The sequence below is a fragment of the Sarcophilus harrisii genome, chromosome 6, assembly GCF_902635505.1.
Source record: "Sarcophilus harrisii chromosome 6, mSarHar1.11, whole genome shotgun sequence".
NCBI lineage: Eukaryota > Metazoa > Chordata > Mammalia > Dasyuromorphia > Dasyuridae > Sarcophilus > Sarcophilus harrisii.
In genome coordinates, this window is record NC_045431.1 from 137564857 (window position 1) to 137584964 (window position 20108).

General features: G+C 30.7%; 1 protein-coding gene across 2 annotated transcripts in view; it reads left to right on the forward strand.

Moving 5' to 3' along the window:
• GRID2 (glutamate ionotropic receptor delta type subunit 2) overlaps positions 1-20108 on the forward strand; it is a 1791455-nt gene that overhangs the window by 862044 nt on the left and 909303 nt on the right. For both annotated transcript variants that reach the window (XM_031941365.1, XM_031941366.1), the window contains exon 4: positions 8784-8989. In XM_031941365.1, the coding sequence (XP_031797225.1) occupies positions 8784-8989 (206 nt within the window). The remainder of the gene's footprint in view (positions 1-8783; positions 8990-20108) is intronic.

A 20108-nucleotide genomic window follows, 5' to 3' on the forward strand; every position in this document is an offset into this window, starting at 1 on the left:
TATATACCCAAGGTCAGAGACAGCCTAACACACCCCTTTTCTTCTTCCCTCTAACTCAGATACTTTGGTTCCTAAAGACAGATCAAAAACTGAAAAGCCAGAACTTGGTGCCACTTGGGGAAAGAAAGCAGTTTAAGATTAGAAGTCTACATCCATGGGTAGTCAATAGGAATGCTGAGAATTCTTGCAGATCCCTTGGATCCCTGTATCCCCAACTGTATAGCTAAAGGGTATCCCATACAATTTCCCATCTCCAAGGAGACAAATGGGGCAAAAGTACCCAAGAGAAGGTGAATAAAGATGTTTGCAGGTTTATAACGCTGATGACATTTTGGATTCCTCTCTTGCACTATATACATACAGAAAATATGTGTGCATACACATATACACACATGCCCCAATTTAAAGATTTAGCAATTGATTGAATATGCATGTATATCTATATTTTATCCAATCAATTGTTAAATCCTTAAATTTATGTTTTTATATCTCTTCTACATATAACCTTCTTTCCATTCTCACAAGTACAACCTTAGTTCATGCTCATCATTTTTCACCTGAACTCTTGCAGTAGCCTTCAAATTAGTTTCCTTGCCCTCATATCTTTTTTCACTTCAATCTATCATGCAAAGAGCTGCCATAGACAGTTTTCTAAAGGGAAAAATCTAACCATATCTCTGTCTTTTGAACTCAGTTATCTCCAGAGCCTCTCTAAACGTAAACATTTGACATTTCTATTCCTAATCAGGCACTTTGCTACTTTTCCAATTTTCTTACATTTTGCTTTTTACTTTTAGTTATACATGATGTTCTACCTCTAATCTTTATTCCTTTGCCTGAAATATGCCTCTTTTTCTCCATTTCTTAGAATCCTCATATTCATTTTGCAACTGGTATTTACTGATCTCCTTGCTGCCAATGTCTTTGTCTCTTGGTTTTTAATTGTTTTTGTTTTGGTTTGGTTTTTTTTAATTTTATATTTATCATGTATTATCTATTATCTCTCATTAGATTGTAATTATTTTCAGTTTTTTAATCTTTCTATTATTTCTTCAACACTTGAGAGTTCCTGGCACATACATAGCACTTAATAAATGTTGCTGACAGATTATGAAGGCTAAAGTGAAATAAACATGATCCTTATTTTATACATTAAAATCTAGTAGGGAAGTAAGGCAGCTGCATGGATATCTGTAATACAAGTCATTGTATGCTCTTAATTCCATAGGATTAAAAAAAAAAAACTCAAGTATTGTGGGTATAAAAGATAGAAATATCATGGTACATTTCCACAAATTTAGATCTGAAAGAGATCTTAGTCCATTTTACCTATTTTGCAAATGAAGAAACAGCAATAAATTTAACTCTCCTTTAATGTTGTGGCTTAAACTCTAGAACTTCAACATTGAACAAATCTTATAGGTAAGTTATCTTGTGAGTAATGACTCTTCATGACTCCATTTGGGATCTTCTTGGCAAAGATACTAGAGTGGTTTGCCATTTCCTTCTCCAACTAATTTTACAGATGAGGAAACTGAGGGAAACAGGGTTAAGTGAATTGGCCAGCATTGCAGCTGCTTAATTAGTTTCTGAGCATAGATTTGAACTCAGGAAGATGGTTTTTCCTGACTCAGTCTTAGTATTCTAGTCACTTTGCCACCCAGTTTATCCAAGAGTAGTCAGGAAGAAGTCTTCTGGACAAATTATTCCATATCCATGAAAAATGAAAATAAGGCCCGGAACATATCACCACAAACTAAAAAATTTATGTTGCCCATCACAATAATATAACATTCAAAAGTAAGCTTAACTATCACTGAAAAATAGATATTAAGCAAATGTCATGAATTTGGATTACTTTAACTAAAGAAACTTTGAATGAGGAGAGTATTTACATGCAAATTTATGAAATATTAAATTAAACATGAAAAAATGAATGACAATAAATTTCATAGAGTTTGAAAAGATAGAGAAGAAAATTAAAAATTTGCATGCCTCAAAGTTTTGATAATGCTATTTTTAAGAGCTTTCACCTTGTTTATGGGACACTGAAAGAACAAAAATAGAATATTTATTTTTAAAAAGAGAAAAAGAATTGATCAAAAGAAAGCAATAGGAAAGAGGTAAAGAGTTAAATTACTATTTCTTGAAGTTGAATATCAGAGATTATTATTGTTTATTTATTATTTATTATTATTATAGCTTTTTATTCACAAAACATATGCATGGGTAATTTTTCAACATTGACGCTTGCAAAACCTTTTGTTCCAAATTTTCCCCCTGCTCTCTCCCCTAGATGGCAGGTAGTCCAATACATGTTAAAGACGTTAAATATGTGTTAAATACAACACACACACACATACACACACACACAAACACACACACATATATATACACATAGATATTTATACAGTTACCTTGCTGCACAAGAAAAATCGGATCTAGAAAGAAAGGAAAAAAAAACTTGAGAAGGAAAACAAAAATGCAAGCAAACAATAACAGAAAGATGAAAATGCTATGTTGTGGCCCACACTCATTTCTCATAGTTTTCTCTCTGGGTATAGATGGCTCTTTTAATTACTGAACAATTAGAACTGGCTTGAATCATCTTGTTATTGAAGAGAGCCACATCCATCAGAATTGAACTTCGTATAGTCTTCTTGTTGCCATATATAATGATCTCCTGGTTCAGCTCATTTCACTTAACATCAATTCATGTAAGTTTCCCCAGACTTCTCTGAAATCATCCTATTGGTCATTTCTTATAGAAAATTCTACATATCATAATTTATTCAGTCATTCTCCAACTGATGGGCATCCATTCATTTTCCAGTTTCTTGCCACTACAAAAAGGACTCCCACAAACTTTTTTGCACATGTGGGTCCCTTTCCCTCCTTTACAATTTCTTTGGGATATAAAAGTCCAGTAGTAACACTGCTGGGTCAAAGGGTATGCACAATTTGGTAACTTTTTGAGCATAGTTCCAAATTGCTCTCCAGAATGGTTGGATTCATTCACAGTTCCACTAACAATGTTTCAGTGTCCAAGTTTTCCCACATCCCTCCAATATTTGTCATTATCTTTTCCTGTCATCTTAGCCAATCTAAGAGATGTGTAGTGGTATCTCAGAGTTGCCTTAATTTTCATTTCTCTGATCAATGGTGATTTGGAGCACCTTTTCATATGACTAGAAATAGTTTCAATTTCTTCATCTGAAAATTGTTTGACCATTTATCAATTAGAGAATGGCTTTATTTCTTATAAATTTGAGTCAATTCAGACATTATTTAAAAAAAAAAGGTAATGAAATAGGGAGGCAGTGTGGGTCAGAAACAGTTATATTTGAAATGAAGAAGAGACAAAGTAATTCACCATTAAAGGTCTCATTTTATCTGAGGGTCATTAGGAGAACATTAATCAGAAAAGAAATAGGAATCATTGAAAAAAAAGTTAAATTTATTTAATACAGAAATAAACTAACAAATTCACACACATGGATAAGAAAAGAAACTTGGTGATTCTCTGGCATAAACTTTCTTTCTTTTTTTTAGAAATGATCTAATGTCCACAGGGACAGAGTTTCCTGACATGAAAATGTTTGGTGAACAGAAGGAACTGAATTCAGCCTAGTTCCTTTAAATAAAAATTAGAACTCTTTTCCACCTCATCATGGTGCACTTATAATGAATTATTATTTCTGGGAATAAGATTTCAGACAAGGTAATATCATAGATAGATCTTCTTAAGTCAGGAAGTCTCATTTTCTTAAATTCAAATGTAGTTTCAGATACTTACTAAGCTATATGAACCTGGGCAATTCACTTCAAACCAATTGTTTCACTTTTCCCATCTGTAAAAATGAACTAGAGAAGGAAATGATGTACAACTCCAATTACTTTGCCAAGAAAACCAAAAATGGGGTCATGAACAGTCGAATATGAGTGAACATGACTAAACAACAATAGCATATGATGAAACTGATTCACAGAAAGATTAAGTAACTTGTCCAGAGTGACACAGTTAGGAAATGCCTAAGGCTGAATTTAACTTCAAGTCTCCTATATGTATCTAACTGCTTAAAAAATCTATCTATGATCCCATCAATGTGCATATTCCTTTCATTGGGATAAGCATCTGTTCCAGAAATCCTGTGGAATTCTCTTCTATATTCTTCCATAAATTATCTTCTGGGGAGTTTACCCAATGTCTTCAAAGCCTATTAGTATTCATGATACATAGATAAGAGATTCTGGTATAGTCAAAATTAATCTCTGATAGTAGTCCGTATAAGTCAACTTATTGTTTGAGAAAAGTTATAGAGGATGTAATGCTATTGGAAAGCAAATAATAATGGAAAATGACTTCTAAGATAAATTAAAAGACTTTTTTCTTTATCCAGTTTCATTGACTTTCAGACACAATATTCTATTAGTTAAAATACATATTTAGACTGCAATTCTATTGTAGGTGATAGGAATCTTCTGAGACAATATGATTTGGCCCCAAGACTACACTTTTTCACTTGTTGAATTTTAATAAAACTCAAAGAGGGATTCATAGAATCTAAGTCTCTCTGTTCTCTTTTACTATTTGAAATGTTTCTATAATGGATATTTTTTACTTGATAGCTCTACAAAGAAATATTTCAAAAGTTTCAAAGATTTGTTATTAAGACAAGGGACAGATCACCATTATTTGTTGTAGAATAACTTGTGTCTTCAAATGATCCATTAAAATAGCAATATCTATCTGTCTGTTTCTAGCTATATAGATAGATAGATAGATAGATATAGATATAGATATATGTATGCACATAAGTAATATAGACATAAGCATTGTATTATAACCTAAAATAATGTATTTCAAATTTTAACAGCATCTGAACTTGGTGATTTTTCCATGTATCTACAGAAAATAAAATAGAATTTTAAATTTCACATCATTTTAAGGTCAGTTAAGGAAACCCATTATTTCTCAAGGAATCCTATTTTATTTCCAAGCTCTGTTTGATTTTTCATTTATAACCAAGACATAAATGTGTCCTACAGCTTCTACACATCACTCCTAGATCTGACCTCTTAGAATAAGCAGAACAAGTTACTTTTCCCAAATAACTGTCAGATGCTTAAAAACACCTTTAATATCACCCTAAATCTAATCTAATCGAGGCTCAAATAATTTCTCTAATATTCATAAGACAAGGTCTTCAATCCTTTTACTATTCTAGTTCCTCTCCTCTAGATGTAACTCAGATTGTCAATAACAACATTCCAGATATGGTCTGTCAGTGGTTTCCTTTGTTTTGATAGATGATTGACCCTGTGAAATTCATCCTTATGCCACATTAACTTTTTGTAGCTGCCATAAATAGAAAAAAGCTGAAAAGAATTATTGACTTTGGGATCACTGTTAAAAGTTTGTAACCATGCCAAATTTTATCTATTTTTAAAAACAATATCTTAATTGACATTCCTGTCTTCAAACTGTACATTATAGAATACAAAATTTTTCAGATAATTAAGTTGAAATGCATTGAAGAGCAATACATGAGCATTAGTAGACTGCAACATGCAATCAGTAAGGATTCAAATTGGAGAAATAGTATGAAGGAGGTAATTTAAAAAAAATACTTGAAAGGCTATCATGTAAAGCAGAGTTTACACTTCTCATTCATCTTTGTACTCTCCTTTGCCTAGTACATAATAGATACTTAGTAAATCTCTAAATGAATATTATATATGGATATTTTCAAAAATTATTCTTCCTTAGTCTAGACATGCTAAATCAACAAAAAACACCATGTGTCTTTTAAATCAGAGCTGATAATTTTCAAACTATGTTCAGAAAGATTTCTTTTGGTGATATATATGCTTAACTTAAAATTCATATTATTGCTTCATTTCTATATTTATTTTTATGGAAACATTCTTTATTTCCTTCTTTATCATGTTCATCCTCTCTCCTCATTTTATCCTTGAACTCCACAAACATAAACAGCATTTGATTTGCATTTTTTATTCATTATTTTTGATCAGCTACTTCTATGACCCAAACTCCATTTATGTACTATAAGAAATCATCCATCCTTATAGCTCTTTTAATAGATATAATCATCAAACCCTTCATGTAGAAATAAAGAATGTAGTTAAATTCTATGCTTTATCCTGCCATATTGGAAAGTTTTATCTAGATCTCTACTACTGAACTAGAACTGAAATAAATAGTATCTGTGGTGTTCCTGTTCATTTTTATTATTGTAGTTTGAAGGGAGGAGTGATTAGGAAATCAATGATCAACCTCTGAAAATAATTCATTTCAAAATATGAAGTACTCAAAATCTCCTATCCTTGTTTCAGTTACTTGTTTGTCTATCATATTCTCTAATAAAATTATATCAGCACTACTGGAGGAAAATGGAATTGATAAGGATTTCTTTGATCCCTTCTCTCAATATATTAGAAAACATATTTGTAACACATATCTCTCTGACTTCAATACCATGAGATAGTGATATTATCCTATTATTTTTAGATAGTGATATTATTCTATTAAAGAATGAAATTCATGTGTGTTTAATTTTACATAAAATATAGAGATTGTAGATATTTTCCCTCTCCTTCAATACAAGTCAAAGAATTAAGTCAAGAACTGTCAGAATAGTACTGAATAAATCTGGGATAATACAACATTTTTAAAGCATTCTTTTTTATTTAATTCTTTGATATAATAATCCCTAATTTACCTCTATTTGGTATTTCTATTCTTTACCAATAGTTGATGCTATTTTTATTTTTCTCCTACTGCCCCCCTATCAATCATATTTACATTTTAAAAAATGTTTTCTTTGATCATTTCAGTGATTTGAATCATTTGGAAAGTGATTTAAACTACTAATCTCCATCTGTCACCACTTTAGAGTTTTTAATGTCTTGATCTAGTTTCATATGCTTTCCTTGTTTTCTTTTGTTCCCACCTTACCATTTTTTGTCCAAATTACTCTATTTTTCTTCTTGTATCTGAGCAAGTGCAATACAAGATAAAATTTGGCAAGTAATGCAGCAACACAGCATCTCTTATTACAATAATGTAACCGTTAGATACCATTTTAGTGCTCCAAGTGGTAAGTATTAAGAAAATACTTTTAAAATTCTATGAAACAATTAGGAATATTTGTAATAGTTCTTATTATATTTTTGATGCTTAAGTTTGTATCAACATTTTTTTATTATATTGAATTAAACTTTTCCTTATTTCTGCACTAAATTCATGATGGACTACCTTTAGAATATTGACTTACTTTAGAATAATTGTGGGCTTATTCTGTCAATTTTAACACATTCTAAAAATATACCAAAACTTTTTATTAAGGATTAAAATATGTTTTGAAGAGCTATGCTTTTAAAGAATTAGCTACAAGCTTTCTAGATAAAACGTTTCTATGCTATATTTGGTTTGTTCAATTCTGACTAGTTTTAGCTCATGTCAGTTAAATTCAAATGCAATATGTTGCATAAATTACTTACGTATCATGAAACAATTTCTCAAACCAATTCCTTTGTCATTTTTTGGACACATATCTGATTTTGCCTACAATTCTTTCTACATTATCTTATAATTGCATATTATATTATATTATGTTATGTTTATTTTTATAACAATATATTTTGTTAAACTATATTGTATTATATCTTTGAATATTTATTTTGGTGCTATAACTTCATATATGATCTAAAGGTAGAAAGGACATTAAAAGCAATCTAGTCAAATTCTCCATATTTTACACTTGAGGGAATGAAGCATAGGAAGATTAAGTGGTTTGCCCAAAGGGGAATAATCATTGCATATCAGATTTCAAACTTGAACCAAATTCTTGCTTATTTCCTCTCTTTCTAGCATTCCACTCCTACACCATATTCCTCTCACTGCAATTAAGTTTAGATAAATTGGATACATATTTCAGTTGATAGGTTTCAAATCTAATAATAGTGCCTCTATTTCATCAAGCTTATTTTTGAAAGTGAGGTACATTCTTACTAATACTTTTTTTTATTTCTGTTTATTTTTAGAAAGAAAACAAAACAGAACATTGCCACTCTTACTAATTTTAAACTTTTTTTTAATGACCCTAAAATTCTGAATCCATTTCTTAGAAAAGATTTGCTAGGAAGAAATTGTTGCTATGCAAACATCATCATTTTTATTTCCATAAAGAGCATTCTCTTGTTGTAGTCATGTAGTATATCTTGTTTGTTTTGGGGAGGTAAATTCATTTCAGACATTTTGTATTTATCTTAAATGGAATTTCTTGTTCTTTATCTTTCCACTTTTTTTAATAAGCTGAAATGCTGTTTAATAGAGGATTTAATCTATGTTGGATAAAACATACTGAATGTCCATTAAGAATAATCTTATAGTTTTTATCTGGGGAGTGAGGCCAGATGACTGAAGAGAGGACAAGAGAAAGAATTATTATTTCCTCTCATTTTTATTTAAGGAGGTAAAAAATAAATTTAAAATACTTGTACATATTTCAAATGCATGGCGATTCAAAAGAAAGCATATATATGAAGACAATAAATATCAATTCACAATTTTTTATTTGTGTTACCATGTCAAATTATATTTTTAGTTTAAGAGAATCTCAACAAAAAACTAATTGAGTTTTCATTTCCTTCAGATTTTTTTCCCAAACAGCACTAAATGTATTTTTAGGTGCTGAAAAGCACATTTCTCTTTTTTCCTGAACTTTAATTAGTATTTGATAGTTTTTTGATGTTCCTAGATATCCGTGGCATACAAGAGTTTTTGGACAAAGGATCTCAGCAGGGGATGGATGTGGCACTGCAGAAAGTAGAAAATAACATCAATAGAATGATCACTACTCTCTTTGATACAATGAGAATAGAAGAATTAAACCGCTATAGAGATACCCTTAGACGAGCCATTCTTGTGATGAATCCTTCTACAGCCAAATCTTTCATTACAGAGGTAAGTAGAAATTATACTGGCAATGTGAATGTGTTATAAATAAATATATGTTTGAATGTAGAGAATAATAAAATTTTGGAAAAGTGCCAAGAAATTAAATTTGCAATTCTCACTAATTCTAATGGGAAATAGCACTGAAGATCCTTTGCTCATCATATTTACCCTAACTATTCAGTTAATTGCTTAGAATATTTGTATTTATGAGTGTTTAGGCACAAAGCCAAATAGAGTTTAAAAAGTTTTATGATGATATAAAATTACATAACTAAATGAATAATTTAATTTCACAAATAAATTTGAGAGTTCAATGCACTCTCACTTATTCTTAACTTTTTCTTTGGCAAGCTCTAAAATTTGCAGTCTTCTTATCAGCAAAGATTTACTAGAAAAAAAGCTTTTATTGCTTAAACATCATTATTTTTACAAAACATACAAAAGATTCATTTCCACAGTGTGAACTATGTAGTACAGAATTTGTAATTAAACTGTGAAACTCTTCAAAGCAATGAGCACTGTTCATTTTATATTACTACATTTTCATATTTTTAATTATATTACTTCATTTGCTTTCTAATTCTGAGGATTTGTTAAAACACAATTAAAACTATTCTGATGACCAGTACAAAATAGACATTTTCTTCATATTCTACAATATTTTTTTTTCATTCTAATACTATGGCACACTCTTAGATGTTTCCAGATTTAACATTTAAGTTTTTGTGGTAATTAATAACCAACCCATAGCCAAAGGACACTTCTAATGTATTAACTTTTTGCTAGCCTGTTGCAAAGCTACAGATCCAATGGCAAAATAATGTGACATGAATAAACATAAATAATAGAGAAATCTTAAAAGCATTTTTGTCAAGGATCTTTCATTGTATTACTAGAGGACTCAGCCACCCTAACTCAGATCATAACTGAGTTATAATTTAGTAGATAAATCTTAGCTCCAAGTTGGGTAGCTACCACTTTGTCTTCTTTCTTATGTAATTTTATCAGTATCAGACATTCTCTTCCAAGAAATCCACTGCAGATAATTGATTTCTTCAACACTAAAATCACATTAAAGCATACTTAATGAAGGTTAAGTCCTACCAATTTGTAAAAAAAAAAAAATTCCTAATAAATGAAAAGTCAGGTTGAGCATTTAGCCCAGTATTGAAGTATAAAATTTGCAGTGACAGAATAATTTCAAATATGCACTTTTCAAGATATACAATTATTTAGTCACACAGGATTACTTCACTAAAATTTCTTGTTTAATTGTTCAGGCTTGTTTAATTCTTTGTGACCCTGTGGCCATGTAGTTTTCTTGACAAAGATATATTTCCTTCCCCAATGGAATTTTTTAAAAGTCAAATGACTTGCCCAGGGTCACACAGCTAATATGTGTCTGAGGTCAGATTTGAGGTCCAATCTTTCTGATTTCAGACTCAGTGTTCTATCCACTGCCCTGCCAAATACACTTCTAAATTTTTTTCTACAGAATGCCACTTTAGTAATAACAATAAAACTGTGTTTCACTCTGAAATGTGATGGTTTAGTAGTCACTTGAACTACTTTGCATATAAAATAATTTGCTTTTGAAACTTACTACTAAATTATAGTTGAGAAAAATAAAAGAAAATATTAAATACATCTCATTGTGGGAGTTACTAGCAGTTGAATAGCTTTGCGTCTATTGATATAAGGAACTTATATTCTGAAATATCATTGCCTAAATTCGTTACCTCCTACAATTTTTCAAAGGATCTCTATAATTCCTAGGCAGGTTATCTTAGCTTGACATAGTGCTTCAACATAACTTTATTTAACCCATAAATATTCAAGATGAGATCTCACAAACATAATGTTCCATCTTCAGCCTTAACTATTCCCAGATTAAATATGGTTGTTTGGAAACAAAAATTATTTAATAGACAGATTGAGGCCCCATCTGATATATTACTCTATTGCTAGACCATTACCAAGTAACATAAATCCAATAGCAGAATCATTTCATTAAGACAAGAAATGACATAAATAATAACTAGTCAAACATTCACTGCAGCCATACATAATACTGTACAAATGCCTCTACCTTCTTGAAACTTAGAAGCATATACACCTTCAGTTCTTCTGATTCTTCATCATAGTAAAAGGACACAACTGCTTTGGAACTTTAAGTCTTGGTGATGAATAATAACTATGTGGCACTATATGCTTTTTATAATCTCTTCCCAGGGATGTTGTTTTTGTTGTTCAGTCATTTCAATTGTGTCTAACTCTTCATGACCCTATTTTCTTCATAAAAATCCTAGAATAGTTTGCCATTTCCATCTCCAAATCATTTTACATTTTACAGATGAGTAACTGAGGCAAACAGGGTTAAGTGACTTGTTCCAGATCACAGAACTGGTAAGTGTCTGAAGCCAGATTTGAACTCAGGAACTCCATCCCCTGTGTCATATGGCTGATATACCATGCTATATCAAAGCTCTCAGGGTAGAAAAAAATAGAGATTTGGTATGAATCCAGGACCTATAATTTTATTGAACAAGTCAGCTTCTACATGTGGAAATTCTATCTAATAAGAGAGATCTTAGAGAGTTTCCTAGAGCATTAAAATGAGAGGTAATTTACCGAGGGTAACATTACCACGGTGTCAGAGAAAATATTTCAATCCTGGTGTTTCTGCCTTCTTATGTATTACCTACATGGTATCAAACTCCGATAGAAAGGGAGATAACTAAATATATAAAAGAATCCATGTGTACTGCATATTGACTTAGCTTTAAATTTATATTTTTCTAAATTTTATTACATTTTTATGTATTTTGTTAAATATTTCTCAATTATATTTCAGTCTAATTTAATTCATACTCGAGTGTAACCCATATATTTGACATCCCTGTATTAAATCATTTTGACTAACCTTGGGAGATGCAATGAAAAGAATCTCTCTTGTAGCAAAGGAAGTCCTGGCTACATGCCTACTACAAGATCATTGTATATGTCATTGTGTGTTTGCAATAACTTTGATATTTAAAAAAAATCTGTTTATATACAGTGTCTACAGTGTCTATAAATATCTGAGGTAACACCTGAGCTTCCCCTTTATCATTCATACACCCTAACTTATTTTTGGACACTCTACAAAATAAAACAATGATATAGTTCTTAAAAATGCAGGGGCAATGTTTATTCTTAAATGAATTTGAATCATTAAATGAAAAATGAAACTAGATGGGGTATTATTATGAGCTACATAATTACCACTTTTAAAATGCTTAAAATAATTTCTGAAACTGTGATTAGTACACATCATAGTTACCTAATAAACCATTAGATTTTCACTGGTTATGTAAAAATATTAAATTATTGTGTATCTTATATGTAGCACATGCATTCTAAATAGAATATGCACATTTGATTTAGCATATTAGATGTTAAGAAAATGGTTTGTTTTTTTTAAATATTGCTTGAATAGATTTAATAAACTAAATACCAACTCAAGCACAGAACAATAATTTAAAAGATAATTTTATCAACTAGCTAAAACTTGTGGCAGTATATGGTAGTAGCTAGAAAGCTTGCTTAAGAGTCAATGAGACTGCAAATCTTGCCTGAGATGCACATACTGTTTGAGTGGTTTTGGCTACTTGAGAGATCTTTGCAAGTCACCTTAATAAAATGATAAGATGTAAAACCAAAAATACAACAACAGCAATAACAACCTTGTTCTGCCTAGTTAGAAATAACTCTCTGGTAAAAACAAAAATACAAATCTAGTAAAATGATGACTATTTGTATGTAACTTCACAGTTGTAGTGTTAAAAAGACAGGAAGAAAGCTTCCCTTTGAGTCAGAGAAAGCTGTATACATGATCTTGGGTCAATTTCAGAATCTCTTAATACTCTAAGAAACTCTAAGACTACAGGTTTAAAAGAGAAGATGCTTATCTATGTTGGCAGTCATCTCAGTAGAATTTCTCCGTATCAGTGAAATGAAATGAAATAATCATTCTTGACAACCTTTCATAAAGCATCACTGATATAAAAGGTAATCTGTATGGTGTTAAAATTAGTATGCTAGGTATGTTTTCTACTCATGGTCAGGCAAAAAAGCACATCCAATTATCAAGAAACAATAATATAACAGGAGTAGAGCAAAAGGTTTAAAAGAGGTCCCTTAGCCTTGCTGTTTAATGGCTGGAAAAGTTAACTATGTGATTTTTAGAATATATTTTTTCAGACTTAAGATATAGGGCTTATTAAATACCCTTGAAAACTTTGAAAAATAATAAATGTTTTTGCTTTTTGTGTTTTAGCACTGTTTTAGGAACTTTAAGATTCTTAGGAAAATATTAGAGCTATATACAGCCACATAAATCAAGCTATTGTTATACCAGGAGAAAAAAAAGTAAAAGGATGTTCATAGAACTTGTTTTAGGATGACTAGAGTAATCAGAGATCGCTCTGGGTTCATGTGATATTGGCTTAATCTGAAAGCCTTATGCCTATTAGCCTCAAAAAATAGGGCCTCTATCACTAAGTATAGCTTTTCTGAAAAAAAAAAAAAAAAGGCCCTTCATATTTTGTTGACAATTGAGCATTTAAAAATATAAGATCTTCTTTTTCTCAGTAAAATCATATCATTGATTAAGAGCTGAAAAATTTGTACTTACTCTTTGATTACCTTATGTTCCATAATTCTCCTTTACAAAGAGTTCGAACATCTGGGGATCTTGGCTTTGGTCAAAGTTCTAATCATGATGATGAAAATAAGCTTGGACTGGATTTTTCAGGATGGAAAGTCTATTCTAGGGAGAAGACACACCTTTATTAAATGAGTGTTTTTTGTGAATTTCTAATTTAATTATTCCTCACATAGTTTCTGAATCTGAAGCCTTGTTCTATTTGATATAATTCTCATTTTAATCTTCTTAATATTATGGTATTTTAGATAGCAGTTATGACAAAATATCATAGGACTGGGGAATTTTAAACATCATGGGAATGAATTACATTTTTGGCTCCTTCACAGTTGAAGTCACTATTTAAAGAAGAGATTATTATACATATATATACATATAGGCACACATATACAAAAGATGTATGCACGCATAGTTATCCATTCATATCATTGCTGTTAGGGACATAATGCCCCTATGATCTTAAAAATTGATGTAAAATTTTTTGACCCTCCCTACATACCAAAGAAGAACTCTGAATTATTATGAAATTAAAATATAAAATGTGCTGATATAATGCAACGCTGTACACATATTTTATGTGCTTCTTAGTTTCTAAACTTTTTTGTGTCATCTGCTGACTGTGATGTGTCATTTGTAGTTTCCTCAAAACTCCCCCCAAATTTCCACTTAATTTCTTTTTTTTTAATAACTTTTTATTGACAGAATCCATGCCAGGGTAATTTTTTACAACATTATTCCTTGCACTCACTTTTGTTGCAATTTTCTCCCTCCCTCCTTCCCCCCCCCTCTCCCCAGATGGCAAACAGTCCTATACATGTTAAATAAGTTTCAGTAGATCTTGGATAAAATATATGTGTGCAGAACCAACAGTTCCCTTGTTGCTCAGGGAGAATTGGATTTAGAAGGTATAAATAACCCAGGAAGAAGAACAAAAATGCAAGCAGTTTATATTCATTTCCTAGTGTTCTTTCTTTGGGTGTAGCTGCTTCGGTCCATCCTTGATCAATTGAAACTGAGTTAGATCTTCTCTTTGTTGAAGAAATCCACTTCCATCAGAATACATCCTCATACAGTATCGTTGTTGAGGTATATAATGATCTCCTGGTTCTGCTCATTTCACTCAGCATCAGTTCATGTAAGTATTGCCAATCCTCTCTGTATTCATCTTGCTGGTCATTTCTTACAGAACAATAATATTCCATAACATTCATATACCACAATTTACTCAACCATCCTCCAATTGATGAGCATCCATTCATTTTCCAGCTTCTAGCCACCACAAACAGGGCTGTCACAAACATTTTGGCACATACAGGTCCCTATCCTTTCTTTAGTATCTCTTTGGGTATAAGCCCAGTAGAAACACTGCTGGATCAAAGGGTATGCACAGTTTGATAACTTTTTGAGCATAGTTCCAAATTGCTCTCAAGAAAGGGTGGATGTGTTCACAATTCCACCAATAATGTATCAGTGTCCCTGTTTTCCCACATCCCCTCCAACATTCCGCATTATCTTTCCCTGTCACTCTAGCCAATCTGACAGGTGTGTTGTGGTATCTCAGAGTTGTCTTAATTTGCATTTCTCTGATCAATAGTGATCTGAAACACTCTTTCATATGTCCACTTAATTTCTTATGATGAACTGTAATATATCGGAGTTGATGAGAAAAGTCATGATGTGCAAAGGATATGGATGTATTTGTGTATGAATACATTCAGGTATATGCATACATAATATATGTGTGTATAAATCGTGTGTATATACATTTATAAATATACATAAGATATATACACTCATATATATGCACACATATGTATGTATGTATTGTGTTGTGCACTGAATATAGTCTTCATTTGTAAAAAAATGAATTGTAGAAGGAAATGGCAAACTACTTCAATAACTGCCAAGAAAACCTCAAATGGGGTCACAGAGAGTCAAATATGACTGGAAATGACAACATATATACATGTATATGAAATTTCATCTTTTTTAAAAAATGGGTTTAGCATTTCTGTGGCGTTGATTTCAGATATGTCCCTTTCCATTCCTCCATCCATTCCATTCCCTTCTAATAAATATTGAAAAAGAAAAGAGGAAAAAAACCTGAATACTCATTACTACATAATAGTAATTGTTATTACTATTATGAGCTCTAATAATACACAAAATTCTATGTCCATTATGCCCTGATTCTTTGATGAAAGGGAACTAATTTGCTAAATTTTTTTCAGTAGGACCAAGCAGTTATTATGATCTTGCAGCTTACAGGTTATTTTATTCTTTATATTCCTAAGTACATTATTATGTTCACTATGTTTGATTTTCCTTTCTGCTTATTTTACTCTGAATTTATAAATTTTCAGTATTTCTATTAAATCATCATATTTCTCCTTTCTTATGATGACATAATATTCCTTTATATCAATGTGACATTTCACTTAGAAATTAGTTAAGCAATAGACCTTTATCACATTCAAGATGTTTGCCAGAAACAAAAGTTTCTGCTTTGAATATTTTGATATATATCTTAGACTTTCCTTTCATCCTTTACAATGTATGTTTAGTATTGGGATCTATGGATTAAAGGGTATTTTAGTCACTTATTCTCAATGTAATTCCAAGTTATTTTATATAATGATTACTCAAATGTACAACTCCGCCAAAAGTGTATTAATATCTTCTTCGTTGTAATCTTCCCAACACTTACAATTGTTATATTTGGAGATGGAAGGATGTGAGGTGAAAAGCAAAATTAAAGTTTTGCATTTTAACTACTACTCATTTGAAGCAATCTTTCACAGAATCGTTAAGAACTAATAATTAATTACTGAACTCTTTCTTCATCCTTTTTGAAATTGGTCTTGATCCTATGTTTGTGTGTGTGTGTGTGTGTGTGTATGTGTGTGTGTGTATTGATTCATGTATATACTATCTATTAAACTCCTCTCAAAGCTTTGGTGTGATTAAAACAAAAAAAAATAGAAGAAAAATAATTCAAATCAGTGGTTTCCTTTTTCATTTTGGCTGCATTCATTTTGTTCCAGCAAAAGCCTTTCAATTACATGTAATTAAAATTCTCTTTTATCTTTTGTGACCTTCAGTATTTGTTGGCAATAAACTTTGAAGGATATCTGATCCTGTTCTTTCTCTTACTTTTGTTAAATGATATGATTTTTTTAAATATCTAGTTGCATATCCATTTGAACTTGTCTTAAGATTTTGATTTAAACCCAACTGATGCCAAATCATTTTGTTCTCCCTACCCCCTGAATTTTTTGTGAAAGAGAGAACTTTCTGCCAAATATAAGTTTCAACTTTTTTATTGATTTAGATTGCTTCTAATTCTTCCTTATCTAGTTGGCTCCATTTACCTGTTCTCTTCTTTCTTAATATGTACAGATGACTTTAATGGGTATTTTAAAATATAAATGAGATTTGGAGTTGATACCTTTTAATTTCCACACAACTGAAATTTACCTTCTCATTTTATATGTGTTCTTTATTTTTTCAACCTCTATAAAATACTTCTTGACAGCCCTAATGATGTTGTATAGAATCTAGTGTATTTTGAGAATATTGTATCACAGTATTGTAATTCACTAATAGTTTCTCTACACTGATTTATAATTGTGTTTATATTGATGCTGATAAACTAACTCATAGATATTTCATGTGTTTTGTAGTTTCATTGAAAGGTATTTCCCTTTTTCCCATATGTTTTACTTTTATCTAGAGTTATTTGTATATTTATTTTAAATTCTGATGTTTTGTTAAAGCTATTAATTGACTCAATTTCTTTGGTAATTATTTGGGAGTGTTTACACACACACACAATCAATAATTAATGAAATATGTTTTTGTTTCCCTTTTACTAAAGCACAAAACTTTACATTTTCCTTCTTCCTATTTCTAGAAATTAATCTTTGATTGCCTGATATATTTATGAGAAAAGGTTCTAGTATTCCCTTATTACAATATTGTAAACTTTTGGATTTAGATATATTTCTTGTTATCATATTACATGACAACCTTTTTATGACTATATTTTACAGGAATTTTAGCATATGTGATAGCATTTAAAATTTTTCTACAATTATTAATGTAATCAAAAAGTTAGATGGTCTTTTTATGTGATTAATAATGCTTTTTATTTCCCTGTTGATCCACCTTTTATACCCATTATGAATGCAATCTGTTAACAATGAATATAAATACATATGTCTCTCTCTCCATATTTATCTACACATTTATAACTCCATCCATCCTCCATTTATCCATTCATCTCTTTATCTACCTAGCCATCTATCTATCCATTCATCCATCTTTCTATCTTTCCAAAAATCTTACTCTAGGTATATCTTATATTCCCATGGTCTTTGTTTTTGAGGACATAAATGAAAACTTTTGAATCAATATTGAATAGTAACATTGATATATATTACACTTTCCTTGCATTATCATTCTCTGATTTATATATGAGAATTAATTTGCTTCATAAAGAATCATATAGCTTTCCTTTCCCTTTTTAACAAAAATTTGAAAAGTCTGAAAATATTGTGCTCTTTAAATTCTTGAGAAAATCCACATTTAGATGAGTCTAAATTATAGAGTTTCTCTCATTTGGTTTGTGTGTGTGTGTGTGTGTGTGTGTGTGTGTGTGTTTCTATGTGTGTGACTTGTTCAGCTTCATTTCTAAGTGTGGCTTATATGATTTTTAAAATTTCCCATTGAGGTATTTCATGTGCTCACTTTTTATATCTTGTAATGAGTACAATATATTCTGATAATTATTTTCATTTCTCTTCAACTTGTAATGATTTACCTTGTTTTGTTTTTATTTTGCTAATCTATATCAATTGTTTATGTAATTTTTGAGCCATTTTTTATTCAGGATATCAATGTCACCATTAGGATCTATATCTTTTGGTTTTATTCTCAGTATTAATCAATACTTTTATTTCATTTTGATTTGTAAAGTCTTTTACATTAATTGTCTTTTAACATTAATTGACATATCTCTGTGCTTTAACATTTGATCAGTTTAAATGTTATCATTCAGGCCTGTTATTACTCTTTTCAATCTAACTTCAATAATTTGTTTACCTTTATAAATTAATTTTTATTTATTTTTCCAAAAGAGCCAAGGATAGTAAATTCCTCTATAAATATCACTGTTTTTGTGAAATTCAGTAATTTTTTCTTTAAGTATCTATTACTATATTATTTGTAATATACTTTTGATATATTCAATCAGGTATGATTCACTTAATATAATTTTCATGTTTTTTAACTTTAGTTTTTAAATTAAAAATATCTAAAAATAAAGTTATTTTCCTTGTAACCTCCTCCCTAATCAAAAAAAAAAAAAAAAAAAAAGAAACCATTGTGATAAATATACCTTGTCAAACAATAGTAAAATAAAATAAAATTCTTACACTGTGTTTTTTAATGTATTTATTTTTAATACATGTTGCTTTATGGATCATGTTGGGAGAGCAAAATCAGAGCAAAATGGAAAAAAAAACATGAGGTTTATTTTTTAAAGTAAAAACAGAAAAGGAAAGTGAATATAGTATATGTTGATTTACATTCAGTCTCCATAATTCTTTTTTTGGATGTAGATGATGTTTTCTGTCCACAGTCTATTGGGATTGCTTTAGATCGCTGAACCACTGAGAAGAACCAAGTCTTTCATACTTGATTATCTCACATTCTTGCTGTTATTGTGGACAATGTATTTCTGTTTCTGCCTGTTTTGCTCAACATCAGTTCCTGCAAATCTTTCCAGGCCTTCTAAAATCAGCTTGTTCATTATTTTTATAGAACATCTTCATATATTACAACTTATTCACTCACTGTCTTATTTTCTATTACCCCTCACCCCTTTTCTTAGTGTTTTTTTTCCTTAGTGTTTCTGCCCTCCTTTCTATCCAGACCTGTAATATTCTCTTCTCTAAAATATAATGTTCTTTGTGAGCAGGTTTCTTGGGGGGCTTCTAGGAGCAACCTTTGTTTCACTTCAGTGTAATCACCCCAAATGCAGCCAGGGATTAAAAGTCCAGATCCTTTATTGTCTCCTTCAAAATAGCCCAGTTAGCTTTCTTAAAAGCCTATCTCTCTCCTTGGTTCCTAGAGCTCTTGCCACTAGTCTTTTGTTTCTTCTAGCATCAGCCTCTAGCTACCTTCGAATCTCCAGCCAGCACAAAGGTGGAATATGGAATGAATCTGACTCCTCTTCCAAGAGTGGGCTTGTGGGTTTCTGACTTGTGAATCTCCCAAAGTCTCTAGTGGACTTGTCCTTTAGTGGGCTCCTCCTTATATATGCTCTCCAAAGGTGTGAACTCCAATGTGTGAACTCTCCCAAAGGTACAAACTCCAACATGCGAACCAATGTGCGAACTCTTCCAAAAGTGCAAATTC